The 21,513-nt window shown below is 33.7% G+C and overlaps 2 protein-coding genes across 9 annotated transcripts in view; one reads left to right on the top strand and one right to left on the bottom strand.

Moving 5' to 3' along the window:
* Positions 1-21,513, bottom strand: part of LOC134851326 (potassium voltage-gated channel subfamily H member 7-like) — a 415,470-nt gene that overhangs the window by 331,911 nt on the left and 62,046 nt on the right. The window lies entirely within an intron of this gene.
* Positions 1-21,513, top strand: part of LOC134850911 (cingulin-like) — a 78,985-nt gene that overhangs the window by 31,147 nt on the left and 26,325 nt on the right. For 6 of the 8 annotated variants that reach the window (XM_063866707.1, XM_063866706.1, XM_063866704.1 and 3 more), the window contains 3 exons: positions 3,302-3,844; positions 4,268-4,339; positions 4,971-5,024. In XM_063866707.1, coding sequence (XP_063722777.1) covers positions 3,302-3,844; positions 4,268-4,339; positions 4,971-5,024 — 669 coding nt within the window. The remainder of the gene's footprint in view (positions 1-3,301; positions 3,845-4,267; positions 4,340-4,970; positions 5,025-21,513) is intronic. The other 2 variants (XM_063866708.1, XM_063866711.1) reach the window with 2 other exon arrangements.

The following is a 21,513-nucleotide window of genomic DNA, read 5'->3' as shown; positions in this document are numbered from 1 at the left end:
AGTAATAATTTGATACGTTCACAGGAAAAAAAAAACTTTTTTTTGTTGCTTCGACCATTGAAATTGGGGAAGAACTTTGTCTTCGGGTGTGTTTTAGTTTTTTTTCCACTCAAAATTAGGTACCACAAAAATAATCATCGGTATGAATTGAGTGATATATCATAAAAAAAGGTCTTTTAGCCAGGTCTTGAACGAAACCGGTTGAGAAAAACCGGTTTGGAACTTTTGAATTTTAGCCTATTTTACTGGCTCGAAATTAGACAAACAATTTTAGGCCAAGTAATAAGCTTAGAGCGAGAATTAAACTAACTACCACACGAACCCGAAAAGGTTTCAGTGTTTTTTAGCATACCATCTTTAAGATGCCATCACAATCTTCTTACAAGTAGAATAGAACGCTTAGACTTGTTACCCACAGTAGAAAGTCTTGGTGAAACAGTATTACAAGATGACGGCCCCTTAGACTTATACTACCTAAATTTTTATCAAAAAACTTTTATAGGCAACGAGCAAGGAAAAAAATGTGGGGTTATTGCGGCATTTCAGATAGAAGGCGCACAGGTAGATACACCCACTATCAAAAATGAAATAGAACATAGGGTTATTTTTTTTGGCTGGCAACACGGATAAACAATCAATCTGCATTTTGTTCCAACCAGCGTTACTAATCTCTGGCAAGTTCCTACAAGAGCTGGAAATTTTTTAAACTGAACTAAATGCCGCCGAGAAAAAGATTCTTTTGTGCAAGGACTTCAACGTAGATATCCTTGATCAGCGTTCAAAATTAGTTTTCGATTATTCTAATACCTTGAGATCTTTAAGATTTTCAGTTCAAAATTCTCTACCAACCCAAATTACAAGCATTCGCATCATGTCTTGATTATGTGATATGTAAAAAAAATTGAGGACAGTGGAAACGATTCAGTGTAAAATAAGTGATCACTTGGCATTGAAGGTAGAATTTGAAAAAAAGGTTAAAGTCATTTCACAAAAAAGTTAAAGAGCAATAACATTGGTTGCAAGCTCCTGTTTCTTTTAAATCAATTAATTGGTAAAAAAATGAAAATCTCCCATTTGAATTATTGATTACATTTTAATTTTTTGAAACATTTTAACCGCTGGTAAAACTACTCAGCAAAAAAAACATTAGTTGAATTGTAAAATTAAACGCCTTTGCAATTAACAAGACAGAATAAATAAAAGGTGTATTTCAAAACCATCAGAAATTAATCTATTCCAGTACAAAAATTCAAGTACCCAAGATGTTTTATTATCAAACAGAGCAAAATGTGGTACTATGACCAAAAAAACATGCCTCTTTGTAATTCCAAAACACCGTTCTCTACTTTAATGAGTTTTTCAGAAATTTAAAAGAAAAAACCCCTCCAAGAGATTTGAATGAGTTCAACTAGTTTTGTGTTGAAATTAGGAAAAAATGGCTAAAATTCAAAATCAATGAAAAAATTAATTGTTTTAGAATTAATCAGAACGTCTCTTCTTTGTTCTCTACCCCGCATATAAGGACAAAGTAATGAAATTTACTAAAAATTAATCATTAACTGGTCGTGATTGCATAAAACATAAAACGATTATAGTGGTGAGGTAATTAGCAATTCAGTGGCGGATTTGTTCGATCAAATTGTATACTATGGAGAATTTTGAGATTTGTGCTAATTAGCCAAAGTTCTACTTTATTATAAGAAGGTTTTTAACGAGGACCGAACCAATATTAATCTATTAAGCTTGCTTTCATGAATAAACAGAGCTATCGAAAAAATGCTTTTCAATCGCTTAACATCTGTTAGCAGCAGAACCATTTGGATTCAGTAAAAGTCTTTCACGTATCCGTTGTTTTGCACAAATAAATTCTAAACGCAGCACAAGAAAGCAAAGAAACAGTGAAAAACGTAGATTTGTGGTGCAAAGCCAATAAAATAACAATTAAAACAAAAAAGTCAGGTAGCTAACTTTGGTTGGAAAACAAAAAAAGCGAAGTATATCTCGGATGAAAAAAAAATGGAAAAAATTGGTTTTTTCAAATAATTGAGCACCATAATTTAACTTTTCTTTAGCATGTTGATACTAATTGCAAAAATAACCCCGTATTATTGATTCAATATATCAAACATGGATGGTTTTTTCTCGAAAATTCCTCCTGAGATTTTATAATGTTTATGCCAAGCCCGTTGTTTTGTTTTGTTTCGCTTTCTTGCATATGGCTGTTCAACAGAAATTGTTCTGCAAAGATTTTTTTTCCAATGTAAAAACGGATGTTCAAGACTATATTTTTAGAATGAAACTATAAATACAAAACTGAAACCATTGTTGAAATTTTTCTTGATCAGTTGCATGAAAAAACTATTAATCATTTGCTTAAGAAATCTCCACTTAGTTTTTTGAGTGAACACCTATTGTCACAAAGTAGATGCACGAGAGCTCGCAAATTAAAAATTCTTAACTTACAACTAGTAAGAACAAATTGGCTGCACAGGTCGTTCAGCCAGAGGATAAAAAATTGTTACAGCTTTTTATCTTCGGACAAAGTGCCACCTGACAATTGAAAACAGTCAAAGATAAACGAAGTTAATAAAGACAGGTATAAAATTAAGAACTCTTTTCTGGTAGATAATACCAATATACATAATTTCATTTTTTTTTCTAACTGTTAGCATCTTGATCCTCGGGTTTTTTTGGTTTTCCAGGGTCTCACCTCGTTGAGCCTCAAGGCTCGTGCGCAATCCTTGTGTGTTAATTACTGTGTACCTATGTTTTCTCTCTGAATAATTCAAATTCAGTGCTCAAAAACTTAATTTTACTATACAAAACTAATTTTGCAAACTTCGGTTATGCTTCCTTGGCAATAAACACTGTACAATTTTTTCAAGTTTTTTGCTTAAAATTTCAGGGTCGCAATGCTGTCAGTTATGATTAAATCACTAATATTCTTCATTGTTATAGTTGTCAGACCCAGCATAAAAAATACACTAATTTCAAAAAACTTTTTGTAGTTTTTTATGAGCATTTTGTGCTACTTGTGCAGCAAGCGGCTTTCCTTGTTATATGTAATGATTTTAATGAAAATTCAGAAATGATGAAATTTTGTGAAGCTAAGGACTCATTACTATTCTGTTCTGCTGAGCAAAATTTTCAATAAGAGAACAAAAAATCTTACATTACACTCATGTTGAATTTGTAAAGGGCCACTTTTTGAAACAGCCAAGTAGTTTTTTATTGAAAAATTAGCTAAAAAAGCCCGCACTGTTGTAAGATTTATGCTAAACTGCAACATAAAAAATTTCAGCTTGCAGTAGACGAAAAGGGAGAAAGGAAGCTGCCAATTGAAAATGAAAATCCAACTGACTGGGATCAAAGAGAAAGAAGACAAGAAGGAGGCTTCACTACTGAAACGATTGACGCAGACCCAGATCAAACTAATGTAGAGAACAATGGGCCAAACAATGATGCGGAAACCAACCAATCAGAAGCGGACCAAGTTCCCGAAATGGTCCAATCGGAATCGACCAAATTGAATCGAGAGCCAACGTTGAAGTTACAAACAGAAGCTTCCGGACTTTCTACAATAAGTGGTGCGACTAATGATGACGTAATACCTTCATCGCCAATGGCATCTTTGCATGTGCCCCCATTTCACGTGACTGTTGAACCCACCGGGGCTCAGAAGGGGAGGGGTGATCACATGGATTTGAAGCCAGCCGCAGGAAGAGGAGTTGCCGACGTTAAGAGGGATGTCTACAGTAAAAGTAGTTTCGCTGAGTATAAATCTGCTCGGGAAGCGAAGAAAAGTTTGTTCAAGGAGGAACCGCTGGCTGTTCGCGGAGAAAGGGTAAGGATACTGTTTTCCATTGAACGCTAATGCGAAGCCAATTGGTGCCAAACAACTTCTTCAATGAAGACTAGTTGGGCCCAAGCGTCTTCAGAAGCCAAAAGCCCCATTTTTGACATAGCAAAATTACAATAGCATGAAAAAATGGGACTGGAGAAAAATATTATATGATAAAATGATAAGATTAGAATGGCATATTAAATATTGAACTAGTTTGAACAACACAAAAAGCACCCCACTTATAATCAATTTCCAGCAAAAAAGTCTGAAATCTTTTTAAAAATTTATCCCAAGAAGATCACATCAAACTGAAATGACATATTTATTCTCCAAATTCATGGCAAACTGATCTCTTAAAATCACTCTGAACATGATGAGTTGTGCACCATATCTGAATTTACATTTGATATACTGAACGTGCAGCTGGGGGATCCTGAGTACGATTACCAACTGACCAAATGGAAACTGCGAAGCCAACAGTTTCATAATGACCAGGTCTTAATGTTGTTTACATTTTGTGATTCTGCTTTTTCTTGAGTTTCCTTACAGCACAACATCAATAAAAAGGTGCAAAATGTTTGGGTGCCAATATTTTTGAAGTTTGAAGAGTGTATGAATCAGAATTTTTGTTACCCGGGACTGTGGCTAGTTTTAGACCCGGACATTGGAAAAGTTCAGAGATTTAAGCAGGACTGGAATTTATTTTTTGATTTTTTATGTTTATACTGTAGATTAAAAAAGATTTTTTGAGTTTATACTGTATTTAAAAACAGTGCTCAAATATTTTGCACTTTGTAAACCACTGGCCTTTATGTTGAATTTATCACCTCTTGAACAAAATTCCGTTGTCATTTTTAGGATTGACGAAAGAAAACGTAAAGAAGATGAAAATGCTAACAAATCTCTCTTGCTTTAGATTTAATATCAACCATAATTAATCATTTTCAATGATTTCCACTTGCTTATTCTGTTTTGTTGTGCGATGTTTTGACCCGTTTGTCTTGAGCCTGTGTTTATTATTTCTACCAACACGTGTTTTATTTACAGCGCCTGTTTCCAAAATGTGGTTAGTATAAGTAAGAATTTGATCTAAATAACTGTCTAAAAGTGTGAACAACTGTTTCAGTCGAATGTGGCCGAGGATGAACTGAGAGCTAGATACAATCAGTACAGGAAACTGGTGAGTCAAATTAACACTAAAACTTAAAAAATAGTCAGTTGATGTGCTGAAAACTTAGATAACATTCTAATGTAATTTGGTTTAGAAAATTAAAAAAAAACGTCCTTTTTTCCTTATAATCTCTTATACTTCATGACGTAAATGCCGGCAAAAAAAACAGTCAGTTTAATATTCTTGATAATTTGCAAGAAATTTGTTTGTTATTTTATTGATGAGGTGCAGAAAATATATCACACTGCTTTAGTAAAGAAATGCGTTAACACTGTAAAAACATTTGAAAATTTATCACTTTCTTTGACAAAAAAAATTACTACCGCCCTTATCTACTAAATGATTTCATCAATCAATTTCTCTTTTCCAGATGCAGCATTTTCTGTGATTCAGAATTTTTATGAGAACAATTAATTTGATTGGTTACAGCATCCTGAACAAAACTTGAAATTAAACCAGGAGCTTATAGAAATGCTTAATTTAGGAGTTTTCAAGATTACCGAGTTTGTGACTAATAAAACACTTCTACAAAATAAGGTATTTATCTGAAACAAAATCTGGCAGACAACAAAAAAAACATAGAACAGGGATGTAAAAAAATATATTTAAATATATTTTTTCAAAAAAATAAATATATTTATATTTTTGAGGAAAAAAATAAATATAAAAATATATTTAAATGTTTCATGGCTGCTCAAAGATTAATTTTCAAATAAAAAATTAAATTTCAGCGAAAAATCAATTAACGGAAATGGAGAAAACTAAAAATCCATTAATGGCCATTATGGCCATTAATGGCGTTCAGTTCGAATGTTTCTCAGTTTTCTTATTGAAGAGCGTCCTTGACGGTTTCAACTTTCCACATTCGTGCATTGGCTTTGAGAAAGAGCTGTTCTTCGAGATGTAAAGGGGTTATTGATTGCCGCAGGTCACCCAGAGAATACCCAGCTGCGCTGAAAAATCTTTCAAAAATATTTTTAACACGTACAAACTTTTATGGCTGGCTCGAGTGGGTTTTCGCTAGTATCCGAAATTGCCCAATTTGTATTTAACGCGATAGCCCTCAAAGCAGTCTATCTACTTGCCGTTGAAATTTTCCAATTGCTTGCATACATAATAAGCAGCAATTAAAATGCGGAAGGCACTTACTCCTTTTTCTCATGGGGCTGACTACATATTGTCAATTAGCCAAGCCAAGCCAAGCTTCAATTATTGGCCGAGTTGTGTTGGAAACCTGCTTTGCAATTCAAACAATAATTGTTACGAAAAATAAATATATTTTAATTTTTGAACTGGAAAATAAATTATTTAAATGTATTTATTGTCAATATATTTAAATACAATATATTTTTTTTACATCCCTGACAGAATATCTAAGGTTAAAAATAGGACCAAGTCCATGATACATGAGTGGTCAGCGAAAGTAAAAATAGGTTAATGAAACACGAAGTAACACGACGCGCAGTCTTCTGCTTCATTGCTTCAGTCTTTGCTCCCATTGGGTTGGTTATTCCATACATGTTGAGAGCTCAAAAATTCCTGAAAAAAAATTGAAGAATCACTGGTCAGAAATGGAGTCTTACTTTAAGCTAAACTAAATGATAATTTTCTGGAATGACAAAAAGGCCTGCCCATCTTAGGTAGGTTAACTAACGAACTGTGCTCTTTTTCTGCCTCAGTTGGCAATTGATACCCATGAGACTAAACTTTCCATCATTCTTGATAAAAAACGGGTTGCGAGTAGCATAAATGAATGCAGTTTTCTCCCAAACAGCAATCGAAAGCTGTACTACTCGCTTGAAAGAAGACATCATGACAGCAATTACAATCCTAGTTAGGAACATTCGCATTCATATAGACAAAGCCAACATGTTTCAACGACTCTATTTGCCATCGAAGCAACCAATGTTTGTCGATAGGTTAAGAAGCAAAAAAAAAAACTTAAAACCACTAATTTAGAAAACAATCATGATACCAGAAACTACCACGATGACACGGACACTAGTATCATCGTCACTGAAGCTTTAGAATATATCAATCAGCTAGACCCAGAGTTCTCGTTGTTTTAGAATCAAAGATTTGCCCCTAAGGACTAAATGTTAATGAGTTCCAATTCAAAGTCATCAATTCCGACTCTATTTCCAACGCCAGCCCCACATTACCCAACTTGTCTTCAATTGGCATCGATACTTCTCTTTTGTTAAATTGTTTCGCTTACTAGCATTTATCCTCAAAAAAATTCCGAGTACACCCCCCCCCCTATTACCGTAATCCAAAAAGCAGCTTTCACATTAGATTATAAAACGTTAATTTCTGAAAAACTTGTTTTGAATCTAGGTTCCATTGCAACCTTCTTCCTCTTTATGCTTCTGGGTCGTCGTTTTCGGTCCGCGGAACAAATAGATGTTTTTCTGAAGTCCATATCAGAGCAAAACACCCTATACCTAATATTCAGTCGTTACTGGTGCAAGTTTTATCGCTATTGCTATTTTCATATAATAATTACATAATTTCATGCTTGGTCTGGTCTGGATAAAACAAGTTTTTGGCTAATACTTTTCGTGTTCACTCTCAATCCTTTTTGGGTAATTTGCAAAGTTGGAAGGGTTAAACTGATTCAAACGAGTTATTGGCTACTTTATTTCAGTTTTTAATGGCATTTTTGAATTACTTATTGATTTACCATCTGGTAATTAAACAAAGTTTTCCGACCAGTTGACCCGATTGAAGGTTTTTTTAACCTGTTTTTTTTCCACTCCAATGTACGTAACTGAAAGAAAACGCTCGAAGAGTCAAGTGTGGTAGCAACTTAAAACCTTATTGATCGTGGCTGTATTTCCAAAAACGTTATCTCATTGTAGCCGCCGACATGTCATGATGAGAGTGAACAAACTCTTAATAAACACTTCAATTAATGTCGTAGAAACATTCTGTGTCAGTTGCACTGTAAACTGATGTCCTCGTTTACTAATTTTTTCTGTTTTTGGCATCCAGTTTTTTATGGCCATGCGAAAGCAACTAAGCGGGAAAATGGTATGTGGAACAGTTTTGTGAGTTAGGACCGAAGTGTATAACTCATAGAGTAATTTCGGATAGGGTACACCGTCTGCTCGTCACTCTATCTTATTTTCGGCCGGATAGATTCGTGCAACTTCTTAGTCTAATACCAATCCTAATCTTACTCTTATACTATCTAGTCTCAGGTTGTTTAACTAGTCTCTGCTAGGCTCAATAGATCTAGGGTATACTGGTTTATTGCGGTTGCTGAAGTCTTCTTGGAGAGTCAACTAATTTCTAAGTTAAATTCAAATCTCTCTGGTGCTGAAATTACAAGTAGTTTCAGCACTTACAAATAAGTGGGTTGTTAGTTAGATGGATCATGATTGGTTAATATTAAATACTTTACAGTGGTAAAATATCTAATTTATCCAATCATAAAATGTAGTTTAGATCAGGTTCCACCCATCCGGGTTTTACAGAGTTTTTTAGAATAGTCTTTCTGCAATTCAAAGGATGGATGATGGACGTTGGTATTTGGCGAACATCTTATTTCTTCTGGGTTTTCTTATTAGAGAAGTCCCAGATTCAATCGTTGTGTCTTCTCAAGACAACCACTGGGTTTTCGCAACAAACTCAAATCTGATTTCAGAATGGTTGGCTATGTCAGGTTTTTCTGTTTCATTGATGAGAACTTCTTTGTGTTTGACCCTGTCTGGGAATGGCGTGGAGATTGTGTGTGGAGGGGATGCCTGGTTACTCGGATCTGTACGTATACTTGAACATCGAGGCGGTCATTGTTCTAGTTCAATGAAGTCCTTTTCTGCGAAGTCAAGTCGTACTCTAAATCCTTTGAGTTGTGATTGTGGGCGGCATATTGATTGTGGTTGGCCATTCTTTTTCGAGTGTAGTGGGTTCATTTTGTCTTTGGATGTTCGTCTTTGGTGTTGTATGCTGATCTATATATTGCATAATATAATTTACATTTTATAAAACTTTTATTAGTTTAATGTTTTTTAATTATGATTTTGGTTAGTTGTTTTCACAAAAGCTTTTTGTTTTAGTTCAGTTATTTTGAAGAGTTACTCACCCTTGAGTAGCTCTTATTAAAAATAGGAGTGTGTGTCACAAAGCGTGGATGTAGCGCGGTGGGTTAGGCCGGCTATAGAGCATGCTCAGGACGTCCTCTTCTGGTGGGTTAGGCCAGGAGTGGGAGTATGATAGCATGCGGTTTTTGTGAGAGGTCCTGTTATGTGACAACGTTTTATGTTGGGTTTGTTGTGGTTTTTCTTACGTTTTGTTGGTTGTGTCCTTTTTTCAAAAATCAAATTGTTTGTGGTATGGGTTTGTCTTTCGACTTTTTTGTGTTTTATTATTTCTTTCTTAGACTTTATAATAGTCTTCAAAAGAATAAATTATCCAGTTTTAAACTGGGTTAATCCGGTTTGGGTACCGTTGGTTTCCTTTTCTTAGTCATGCTGTTATGCTATGTGTTGTGGTGTTTAGTAAGCTGCATTGGTTAATTTTGTTTAGTATATAATTCCTTTCCAACCGGGTTAAAGGAAAGTTTGAAACTTGTTATCGTGTGTTAGAGTTGTTGAGTGTGAAAGCTTGAAACTGAAATTCATTATTTAAACAATTCTTCGTGGGCGAGCTGTGCGAATTTGGATAGAATTCTTGTGCGAGTGAATGAAAATATCAAAAGGTTAGTACTGCATTTGCTTCTTATTAATTTACTTCATAGAATTTCAATTTTACTGCTAGTTGTTGGGGAAAATTAAGTTACAAATTTTCATCATTATTAAATTTACTGCATTTGGGAAAAAATTTATAAATTAAATTATTGCATTGGTATTATTTTTATTTAATTATTTGGTGCAAAAAATTAATAGAGTTTTAAACAGTTTGAAGAAGTTTTCAATTTTCATTTTCTTTTGTGAATTTTTCAGATGATCGTTGGATGAAGGCTAAAATTCTAAAGAAGACATGAATAAAGATTGGTTAGTTTCTAATTTTAATAACTAGTTACTAATATGTATAGTTCATACTTACCTGTTAGTCGTCGGGGAAGAAACCGTGGGGGAAGATGTCGTGGATGAGATCTGAAGTTGTTAGTAATTTAGCTAAGATGCGGATGATATTTTTAGTTTGAAGCAGTGGCCAAAGCAATTGAAGTGCTTTAATGGTGGTTAGTTCTTCAGTGCCAACTGCAAACTCATAAGGTGTGTTTTGGATTAGATTATATAATTTGTGATTGAATTTAGTATTGTGGATGAATTCTAAAATGGGGATTTCTATAGGTTGAACAAATTCGTGTGGGAGAAGAAAGGGTCGGGATTCTTCTGCGTTGAAGGTCTTGGTGATGGGACAAAAAATATACATTTGGGTTATGGGATCATAATTTCGAAGAATACCATGAAGGTTAGTATCTTTAATGCAATATGTGAAGTTAAGAAAGAATGGTGAGGTGTATTTGGAATTGATGAATTGAAAACGGTGGTGTGGTTGTCTGGAGGGAGGCTGTAGGTCGAAGTGATTTTGGATAAAACGATAATATGTATATGTGTGAGTTTGTTTAGTGCGCAACATAATATCGTGTGAGCAGTGCAAATCTCTTTCATGTGGTGCAAGGAAATGAAAGGTTAGTGAAAATATTTGGAAGCGTTCTTTAAAACTTTCGTAAGCTTGTGTGTCTGTTAGTGCTTCTGAAATGATGTGGTCAAATTTGCGGTCAAAGATATTGAGTGTAAATACATATGGTGTTTTAATGAAAAATTTTTCTGTGATTTGTGGGTTAGCGAAGCGATCGTCGTCTAAGAATTGATCTTGGTTAGTTCTGATGATGTTATGATCGTAATATTCTAGCGTATATTCGTTAGCTCGGGGTGCAGTGTATGTTTTTAGTGATTTTTTATATCCGATGTAAGTAAATTGTCTAGGTGTTAGTGGTGTAGTGAGTCGATATAGCATGTCCTTTTTTCGTTCTATATCGATGTGAGTGTTAGATAAAGGTAAGCAAAGGGGATTAGTAAAATGATAATATGAGGTCCAAGGAAGGGTAGGCATTAAAACGTGTTCGTCTACAAAGTTACGTGTCTCGTTAGTGTCGTGAGGGGTGTTTAAGGTGTATTGTGGAAATGAGGGTAAGGTGATAGCTAAAAATTCTTTTGTATTATTGTGATTTGGGTGATTTATATATTCACGGGCTGTTCCTGGTTTTGCTGGGAAAGGATGGTTGGGGAACTTTCTTTTAAAAGTGCGGTAAGCTCTATTAGTGCTGAGTGAAGATTCAGTAGATGTGGATGATGGTGCTAATGATTCGGTATAAATTGAAGAGGGTGTAGGGGTAGGAGGGTTGGATGAATCTATTGTGGATGAAATTTGGTTTATGGTGGGGGTATCAAGGTGGTAGGGTTGTTGTTGTAATGTAATAAAATTATCTAGTTCTGGGGAGATTTGCGGGGTATCTGGAGAATTGGATGATCGGTCTGAATGATGTGAAGAATAGGTTGGAGTGACTTGGGAAGCATAAGAGGGTGTAGAATTGGTGGGGACAGGGTTATTTGGTGTCATTGGTTGAAAAGGGGGTTGGGAAAAAATTGAGGGGTTGGTGTGAAAATTATTGGATGGAGATGGTTCAGAGTCGGCAAATTCATCGGGGGTTTCAATATTCGGGTTATTGAGTTGTGATGTGCAATATAAAACTGAGATGTGTGAATTAGTATCGGAATTCATGCCTGATGTTACATTACTGGTTGGGAAATCGGGTGGCGGGAAAGCAAAAAGTGGTATTATTATTTTAATTGGAGTAGTGAGGTTGGTTGGGTGGGAATTTGAACGGTGTAGGGATCCAAGTTGTCGGCTCATCGTGGGCTAAAAAAATTATTATTTTGAGACTGAAAAGCGGTGGTATGGGGTTGTTCTATAAATTGTTCATAAGTATTTTCATCTTGTGAGTGGTGTGTCATTATATGTTGGATGGGACTTTGTGATATGGTTGGTCTAAAATTTGGATTATGTGTTATTGCTAAGTTTCGAAAATTACGTGGGACTAGGGATAATGGATGGTTATGTGGTAGGGGTGGTAACTGTGGTGCTGTTGGCGTTGTGTCTACATTGTTATGTTCTTCGTCGTATGTGTTCTGTCTTGTTGCTATTTTTGTGTTGTATTCTTTTATGTGTGCATCTAAAAGAATTTTGTTTATTGATGTAGAAAAAATTCCAAAAAATCCTGCAAATAGTATGCGTGCTACACTTGCTTGTCTATTGACTTGTGTGTGTATAGCACATGTGTTATAGATTCCTTTTAAGAGTGAAAAAAGAAATCCAATAAAGTTAAACATTGCGTATAAAATAGTTAGTTTTTCTAAGATGTAGTAGGGCCATTCTAGAAAATCAAGAATTTCATTCTTGAGTGTAACAAAGCTAAAAATATTGATAGGTGATATATCTTGGGGACGGTATTTTTCACCGTTTAGATATATATAATCTTTAATGTCTTTAAAATATCCGCTATAGTCTTGCGTATAGATGTCTGCAAATCCTGCGGTTTCGGCAAGTTTGCGTAAGTTTTGGTCAATTGATTGTCTTTGTATTGTGTCCATTTGTGTTAATAATTCTTGGAATTGTTGTGTTCTAATGTGATGTTGAATATCTGATTTTGAGTATATTCCTATTGATTGTAAGTCTATATTTGGGTTTCGAGCGATAGCGCGAATGCTTTCTGGTGAAAATTTTTTGAGTGATTGCATTAATGTGGGATATGGGGTGAGAAGGTGGCTATTTTCTGATCCACATGGGACTGCGGTATCCCAGAAATAGGTTCTTCTTGAAAGTGTGTCAACGAAATGTACTTTGTTCTTATAAAAGATAGGGATTCTTTTATAGCATCGTTTGTCTTCAAAAACGTATAGTGGTGATACTTTTTTGGTACAAGTATAAAACCATAAAATGTTTCCTTCATAGTCTAAAAAATTTGATCTATTTCCTGATAGTAAATATCCTGCGTAGGGTATTTTTAATACTGCTAGTGCAAGTGATTGTAATATTTGTGTTCTTTCTAATTCGCATAGTTGGTGTAGTGTTTCTAATTCAGAGAGTGACATTTCTTGAAAAATTCGGCTAATCGTGTAGTCTAGTTTCATATCTAAGTGAATATCATAGTGGATATTACCGAAATATGTACTATTCATTAGTGATAGTTCTTGTAAACGTGTGCTTTGATCGTCTTGGGGCTTTAAATGTCCACCAGGTTGACCTGTATTTTTTTGAAAATGAACTGGTATGTATGATGTTCCTTCATTTGGAGGATGACTTGTGGCGTATGGGTCGACTTTTGTTTTTCCAGTGGTCATGTCGAATCCTTTTTCGTATTCAACTAGTATTTCGGAGTATTGTGTTTTGTGAAGTGGGTTTCTGTATTTACATGCAAGTTCTGTTTCTTGATATATTTGAAAACGTGTTAATTTATTTTCTATATTATGAATGTTTCTAAAATTAGAACTTATTTTTCGTAATGGATTTACTTGTTCATATGGTATTGATTGTATAAAATATTTTTCGTGAAATTTTATCATACGAGCGTGTATTTTTGCTACTTGAAATGTTGTACATGTGTCTTCGGGGAACCAAACAATTGTTGCTTGTGTTCTTGTTGTAGGGTCACAATAGCCTTGGTCGTTTTTACAAGGTAATCTAATTCCTTGATAGATCATTGTGTTGTCTGATAAATCTCGTGTGAGTTGAATTTTTTCGAGTTGTATTTTCCAATCGAAAAACATTATTTCTTGGTATCCTTTATTTTTTGTGTCTGCTTTGCAGTTTGATGGGTTATTTATACCAATGTGTGGTATCCAGTGTTTATCGTGCATGTCATAGGTTAATCGTCCGTGTGCGCCGTTATATGGGTATTTTTCATCTAGTTTTATATGTCCTTGATATCTTTCAAGTTCTGCTTGATGTACAGAATCTGAAAAAACTTGGAAATATACTAACTTTCTATCTGTGTTTTTATTTTTTGTGATGTTTAGTCGGAGTAACTCGTTTTTACAATCTTCGGGATTGAGATGTAAAAGTCGTTCTATATTACTCTGGTAGAATGATTCATGGTCAAGTCGGTTTTTATTTCCGTTTGAGACTTGTGAACAATGTACTTTCTTTTCAGAAAATGTTGCTGTGAATTTATATCCCTATAACTGTAGTTGCTCGGGCTTTTGAATAGAGTGTCGCTATTACATTTGTTGTTTCTATGGCTTGTGGTTCTGTTTCGCATTGTGATACTTGATTTATTGCATATTTGTGTAGTATTTTTTGTTCGTTTTCTTCACAATCGTAATGTGTTACTAATAAATCTTGTGGTCCTGTGCGGGGGGAAGGGTTTATGTTTTGATTTGAGGTTATTAGAAAAAGGAGTTGGAGAAAAATTAAAATTTTTAGAATATACATGTGTATGACAATCCTGAGTATGGGTTATAAAATGTGATGTAACCAATTGTCTTTTTGGTATATCTGTCGTATTTGTATATTACTTCAGTTGTTATAAATGGTGGTGGTAGGGATTGAGCTGTTATATTTGGTGGATTTAATGGATAGGGATGTTGAGTAATGTTGTTTAATTTAACCGTGATTTCAAATTTTAATTGTAGACTATTCTGTTGGAGTATTTGGATGTTATGAGCACGAATGTCTTCGTGAATGTCTTGTCTATATTGTAGTCTATTTAGTGCCCAATTGCGGAGTCGGTTACTTTCTAGGTGTTGTCCAAATAATGGTGGAGGTGCTGTGAATGTATTCCAGTCTAGTCTTAAAGGAATATTTGTTGATGATTGTTCTCGATATCTAGCGTCGAGGTTATTTGGGAAATTTAAGTTAAAAGGTGGTGGTGAAATCTGGCTTATTGATGGTGTTGATGGTAGTGATAATGTTTCTGGTAGTGATGAGGATGTTGTTGTATCCGTAGAAATATCTATTGGATCATTGACTAAATTTAGTTCACCTTGTGTAAATGAATGTGTTGTCCAATATGGTAGTCGTGATGCCTGGTTTGGGGGGTTAAAGGGATTTTCACGTATTTGTTCAGATGTTGGTGTTGAACCTAAGTAATCTGATGGTAGGCTTGAGGTGCTACGTTGTGAAAGAAGCGTAGGGGTTTCTGGTAATATACCAATGGGGTTTTCTAGAGTGTTTTGTGATGGGGATTGAGGTATATCAAAATGAACTCGGGGAGTTTGAAAATTTCTGTTTCGTCGAGGATGTATAATTTGTCTATTTATTTCGACTGTATTTTGGTTTTGACTAGGATTTCTTATTCTACTTAATTCTTGTGGTAGTGTTGGGTATAAGTTATATGTTGGTTCGCTTAGAGGTGCTTCTCGTTGAACTGGTTCTAGTGGTTCTGATAAGCGAGCGTGTCGTTCTTCAAAAGTATATGGGTTATCTTGAAAGGAAATTCGTGTAGATGTTTGAGGATTTTTGGTAGTTAAAGGTGTTGTTGGGTTATCTTGGGATGATGTCGGTGAAGACTGACTATGTGACTGTTGGGTAGCAATTTTTGATAGCTTTTTTGGTCTATTCTTTTAGTGAAAAAGTTTATGTTTATTATAGTATTCTTCTAAAAAAAGAATTAGGAGAATTGTTGCTAGGGCGAATGTGATGATTGCTTTTTTTATACATTTGCATATTGTCAAGATGAGGGATGAGAGAAATGTTATAAAAATTACAAATAGTAAAAAAATATCGGTTCTACTAAAAATGGTTCGTATCATTTAGATAAGTTTTTGTGAATCGTACCTGTGGATATAGTCAATAGCTTTTGAAAGTTGGAGGTATAGTTCAAATAGGGAATAGAAAATTAGAAAAAATATTGCAAAAAATGATTAAGATTATTACAAAAGATTCAATGATATCAAAAAGAAATATTATAAAAGTTTTAAGTATCGTAAAAAATTGTTTGAGGTTTGTGATAATTATAGTGACTGATTGAGAGAAGAGCATTTACGAAATGACTTCTTGATCGAATATTTTTTGTTGTTTGGGGCAATTTTCAAGTGTGGTCGGATTATTTATTGGTTTTTTGACAAGTGGGTTGAGTTTTGTGAAAAATTGTTGGGGGCAATTTTTATGGTGATCGGGAGGTCTTCTTTGTCTTTATTTTCATTTGTCAAATAATCTGGGGTATTTTTGAGATTTTTATACTTTAGGCTAATTAAAATGGTCGTTCTTTTACTTTAGGCTAATTTAACATATTTGTTTGGGGGATATTTGAGGTCTGAGTTGGGGAAATATTGTTGATCTTTGGTTTATTAGATAAGGGAGGGTTATGATATTATGGTGATATTTATTTTAGTTGCCAAGTTGGAGTGGTTTGCTTATTTTTGACCTGGAGGTCGTAAAGTTATAGTTATAGATATGCCTGTAGTTTAATATTTTTCGTCTAGTTGGTTTGTGTTAGAGTTATAGAAGGTGACGGATTGGATGAATCCTATTGGCTAATTATGAACTAGAATTGCTGCGTGTTTGTCAGCATGTTATTTTGAAAAATGAAAATTCAAAATGTTTCAAAGGTCTAAGATTGTGAAATACAAAATTAAAGTTGTTTTTGGAATTCGACTTTCTTTAATATTTTAGATTGTGGGATGAATAATTCATAATTTTTACGTGGTTGATTTCTAAGTCGTGAAGACTCTCTATGTTCTGATTTGTCGATTTGTTCTTGGGGTATTATTTGTTCTGTCATTTTTCTATTTTTTCTTTCTTTTTGAGATGTATTTTGATCTAGATTTTTTGTATTGTTTTTTGTGGTGGTTGATTTTGTTATTTGGTTTTTGAGGTGAAAATCTTTTTGTTCCTTTGTTGTATTTTCCGTATGTGGGTCATTTTGAATAACTTGTAAACCTGTAAAAGAATATAATTGAGTTAGTTCGCGGAGTGCGTATTCTTTTGGATAATAAGGTAATAGGTTATTTCGGTGTTGAACGATTTCTTTTTTGTCTGAGTTGGTGATTTTATATGTGACATCAGTGGGTTTTGCAATTATTTGGTATGGTCCTTTACGAAGGGGTTGTAATTTTTTTGAAATTCCTTTTTGAGTATTAAAATTGGGTATTAAAACAAATGTTCCAATTTTTAAATCGGAGGCTGGTGTAAAGCGTGAATTTATTTGTTCATTAATGTTTTGCCTTTGTAACAACTTTTTTGTTACTTTTTGGTAAATTTCATTGTGTTTTTTATCTCTGTTTAAAATCCATTCGGTGTGTGTACCGGAGGCTAATTTAAGAATTTGTGGGTGATGAAAATGATCTTCATCGTGTGTATGTAAAGGTAGGTTATAACATATTGAGTCTTTATTTGGTTGACAATAACCTTGTGCGTTTTTATGAGAGTTTGCTGTAAACATTATTGGTTTGCGTGGCTTTTGGTTAAAAACCATTTCATATGGTGACATTCCTAGAGTTGTCGTAATTTGTGAATTATATGCTAAGGGAAATAATTTTACATCTGCTGACCATTCGGTGTATTTTGTATCATTTCCATTGATGATACATCTGAGATATTCTTGTAATGAACGGTTCATACCTTCGACTAAGCCGTTTGTCCAAGGTGCGTGAGATGTTCGTGGTTTGTGTTTGATGTTATATAGATGACATAGTGTGATGATTTCATTATTTATGAATTCTGTACCGTTGTCTGTAACTAAAATTTCTGGTAGTCCGAATTTGGCTATCCAGTGTTCATAGAGTGTTGTGTAAGCGTAATAAGCGTTACAATGTGGTACTGGGTTAAGTGCTACATAATGTGTAAACGCGTCAACAATTACCATAATGTAGGAGTTTCCTTCGGATGAGGGTAAAATTGGTCCTTTTGTATCAAAGGAGATACGGTGGTTAAAGTACAAACTTTGTCCTTTAAAGTCTTGTTTTTGTGCTATTTGTTTTTGATTTGGATAAGGTTTATTTAGTTGACATACTATACAATCATTGCATAGTACTTTTATCCAAATTGGTGCATTTGGGAAATAAAAGTTTTGTATGAAATTTGAATATGTTTTCTCTGATCCAGAGTGTCCTTTAATATTTTGTGTATGTGAAATATTAAAAGCTATGAGAATCATACTTAGGGGGAGACAGGGAACTGTAGATTCATTTAATTTGTATTCTAGAAGGTCTGTGTTTTCGTTAATTGTTGTATTATTGAATTTTCGAAAATATCGGAGGAGTGTTTTATTTCCTAAAATAGTTGTATCTGCCTTGACGGGTTTAGTTTTATATTTGTGCCATGATTTTAGTTGTCTAATTACTGGGTCAAGATTTTGGTATTGTTTCAATGTTGAAATTGTAATTGTTTTTGTTGGGGGGAGAAAAATGTTTTCTATTTCTAATTTAGATAAAGGGATTGTATCAAGTGGGTCATGAAGGTCAAATATTTGATTTATTGTGTATTTTGAATCGTTTGTTTGTGGTCCTGATAAATTTATTTTATCAGTTAGGTTTTCTTTTTCAATTAGTGGAAAAAGGTCTTTTTTATGCGAGTGTTGTTTTACTCTTTTTTGTTGGGTGTTATTTTTTATCCATTGTGAATATGGGATTGGTTTAAAAGTTGATGTTCCAAGTAGGTCAACTTCATAATGATTATTTTGACAATCTAAATAAAGTGGGAAGTGTTGTAGATTGTTTATCTGTGATTGTTCAACGTCAGTTTTTACTGCATATTTGCATTCTAGTCGGGGTGATGTTTTGTTTTTTGCAAGGTAGAATTTTATATTTTTGGGTATTTCAACTGTGGTTTTACGTGTAAGTAATTCCGGTGGCGTATTTCGACTTAATGTGTCTGGTAATGCAAGATTCTTTCCTGCTGTCCAAACTATATGTAAGTTTGGGAATTTCATTAGAATTAGTTGAAATCTATAAACTCGGTGATTTGGATTAGATTTTTGTGTAAAGAGAAAAATGATTGGTTTGTGATCTGTGAATAGAACTGTTGGATGTTTTGATCCAAGTATCAGAAATTCATATTCTGTAAGTGTATAGATTATGGCTGTACATTCTCTCATTAGGGTTGAGAGTCTTAGCTCTGCTTGAGTGAATAATCGAGAGTTTGCTGATATAAGGTTCATTTTGTTTGTACCATTATGTGATTGTAATAACGCTGCGCCGATGCCAAAGTTCGAAGCATCGCACATTGCATAAAATGGTTGATTTGAATCTGGAATTGTGTTTGAAATTTGTTCAGTTAGAAGTTTTTTAATTTCTTCAAATCGTGCTTGATGTTCTGTGTTCCATTCAAAATTATTTTGTTGTCTAAGTATATTATAAAATGGTCTTAGGTATAATTGCATTTTATAGACATATTTACTTAAAAAATTCAACATTCCAAGGAATTCTTGGATTTTCTTTTTGTTTTTTGGTGGTTGGAGTTTTTGAATAGCATCAATGCGTGATTTTAATGGGGTAATTGTTTTTCTTTCTATATTATGTCCTAAGAATTTTACTCTTGTCAAAAAGAAGTGTGATTTATCGGGGGCGGCCTTCAGATTTTCGTTCTGAAGTATTTGGTGATATTGTTCTAAAACATTGAACATTTCTTCTTTAGTCTGTGATTGCATAAAAACATCGCCTAAATAGGTGATTGCGTTTTTCTTGAGTATTAGTGGTCGAAAAATTTTGCTCATAAAAGCTGAAAATGCTGCTGGTCCTATGGATATTCCATAGAATAAGCGGTTGAATTCATACTGTTGGTTTCCAATAACAAATTGTGTTAAACGTCGCGATTGTTCATCTAATGGCATTTGATTGTATGCACTATTCATATCTGCGGTTGTAAAGTATTTTCCGTTTATTTTTGTTAAAATAACTTGTATTGGTTCAATAGGCCAATTACACTTTGATTCATCTATGAGTGAGTTGAGGTATCTAGCGTCGAGAACGATTTTTAATGATTCTCCTTTGGCTAGAATGATAACAGGGTTGATAAATGTGTTACCTTTTGGTTGTTCTTCTTTATTTACTGGTGAGATTATATTGTATTGTTCTAAAATATCAAGTAATCTGTTCACTTTATCGTGTAAATGAATTGGTACTTTACTTGCTCTTTGTTTTTTGAAAACTGCGTCTGGTTTTAATGGGAGATGTAGTGATGAGCTGATTTTGCCAACATCAAATTTGGATGTTGCATAGACTGATGAATATTTGATTAGCTGTTTGGTTAATTTTAATTTTTCAAATTCGTCTTGTGTTATTTGTGAATGTTGGAAATTAAACATTGTTAAAAATTTCTGTTGATTCTCTGTGTAGTTATTTATGTTGAATGTCGGTTTGAAATATGGGGTTTTTGTGAAATAATCCGTATTTCTTTTTTCGTTACTTATTATATTATTTATGGATAATTCTTCATTAAGAATTGTGGATTGACAAATATCTAATAATTGGAGTATATTATTTACGCGATATGCTTTTTCGTATATTGGTGATATTGTAGCGTTGGTTTCGCAATAGCCTAAAAGTCCTAAAGGTAGTGTTACTTGATAGGGTGTATTGTTGTATACATGTAGAGAAATAATATCTGAATTCGAGTTTTTCAAATATTTTATGGATGAAATTGTGATTTTGAAAAACTTGTGGATAGGTTTGAATTCAAAATCTGACATATAGAGTTGTTGTTTGTTTTGTTTTTTATCATATTGGTGAACTTGTTTTATTGAAAAATTATATATGTTTCCTGATAGTGGTTTCAGGTGTTTTCTTTGTTGGTTATATATTGGATAAAATTTTGAAAAGAATGGTGGTTGTTTGTTTAATCTTTGAAAAAATGTTAGGGATGTGTCTTTTGTTTTTGTGTATTTATCTTTGATTAGTATTTTACTGTTTAATATGTTGATTGTTGGTATATATTTAGAGATAAATGGTATTCCAATGATATTGTGTTTAATATCAGTGATATGGAATATTTGTTTAAATGGTTTAGTTAAAATTTTATTTTGCTCCATTGTTCTTGTGGGGAGAAGAAATAATTCAATTTTTCCATAGTTTACCAATGTTGATCCTTGTGCTGTTGCTAGTTTACTGGAGGTTTCAAGAGGTGTTAGCTTTGGGTGTAGGGTTTTTATTTCATTCCATGTGGGAATGTTTATTATATTTGATTCTGCTCCTGAATCAATTAGAAAATCAATTTCAAGATCTGGTGGTTGAAATTCTTTGCTTCTTGGACTTTCTAAAAGAAATGGTATTGTCCAAATTTTTTCTTTGGGTTGTTCTTTTTGTATGTTTTGATAGATGTGATTTGTATTCAAGCATTTTGTTTTGTCATTCTCATTGGGTTGATTTGTAGTGTTAATTTCATTAGTTTTTTGCGTCGTCGGTGTGGAATGGATGGGTTCAATATAATAATTGTGAAGGAGTTCTGATTGATTTTCATATATGTGTGATGAAAATGGTTGTTCATATATAATAGGTTCATAGTCATTTTCGACTGCTATCATATTGATGGAGATAGTGTTTTCTGTTTCACT

Source organism: Symsagittifera roscoffensis, chromosome 7 (assembly GCF_963678635.1).
Source record: "Symsagittifera roscoffensis chromosome 7, txSymRosc1.1, whole genome shotgun sequence".
Lineage (NCBI taxonomy): Eukaryota > Metazoa > Xenacoelomorpha > Acoela > Convolutidae > Symsagittifera > Symsagittifera roscoffensis.
This window is presented reverse-complemented; position numbering and strand designations above follow the sequence as displayed.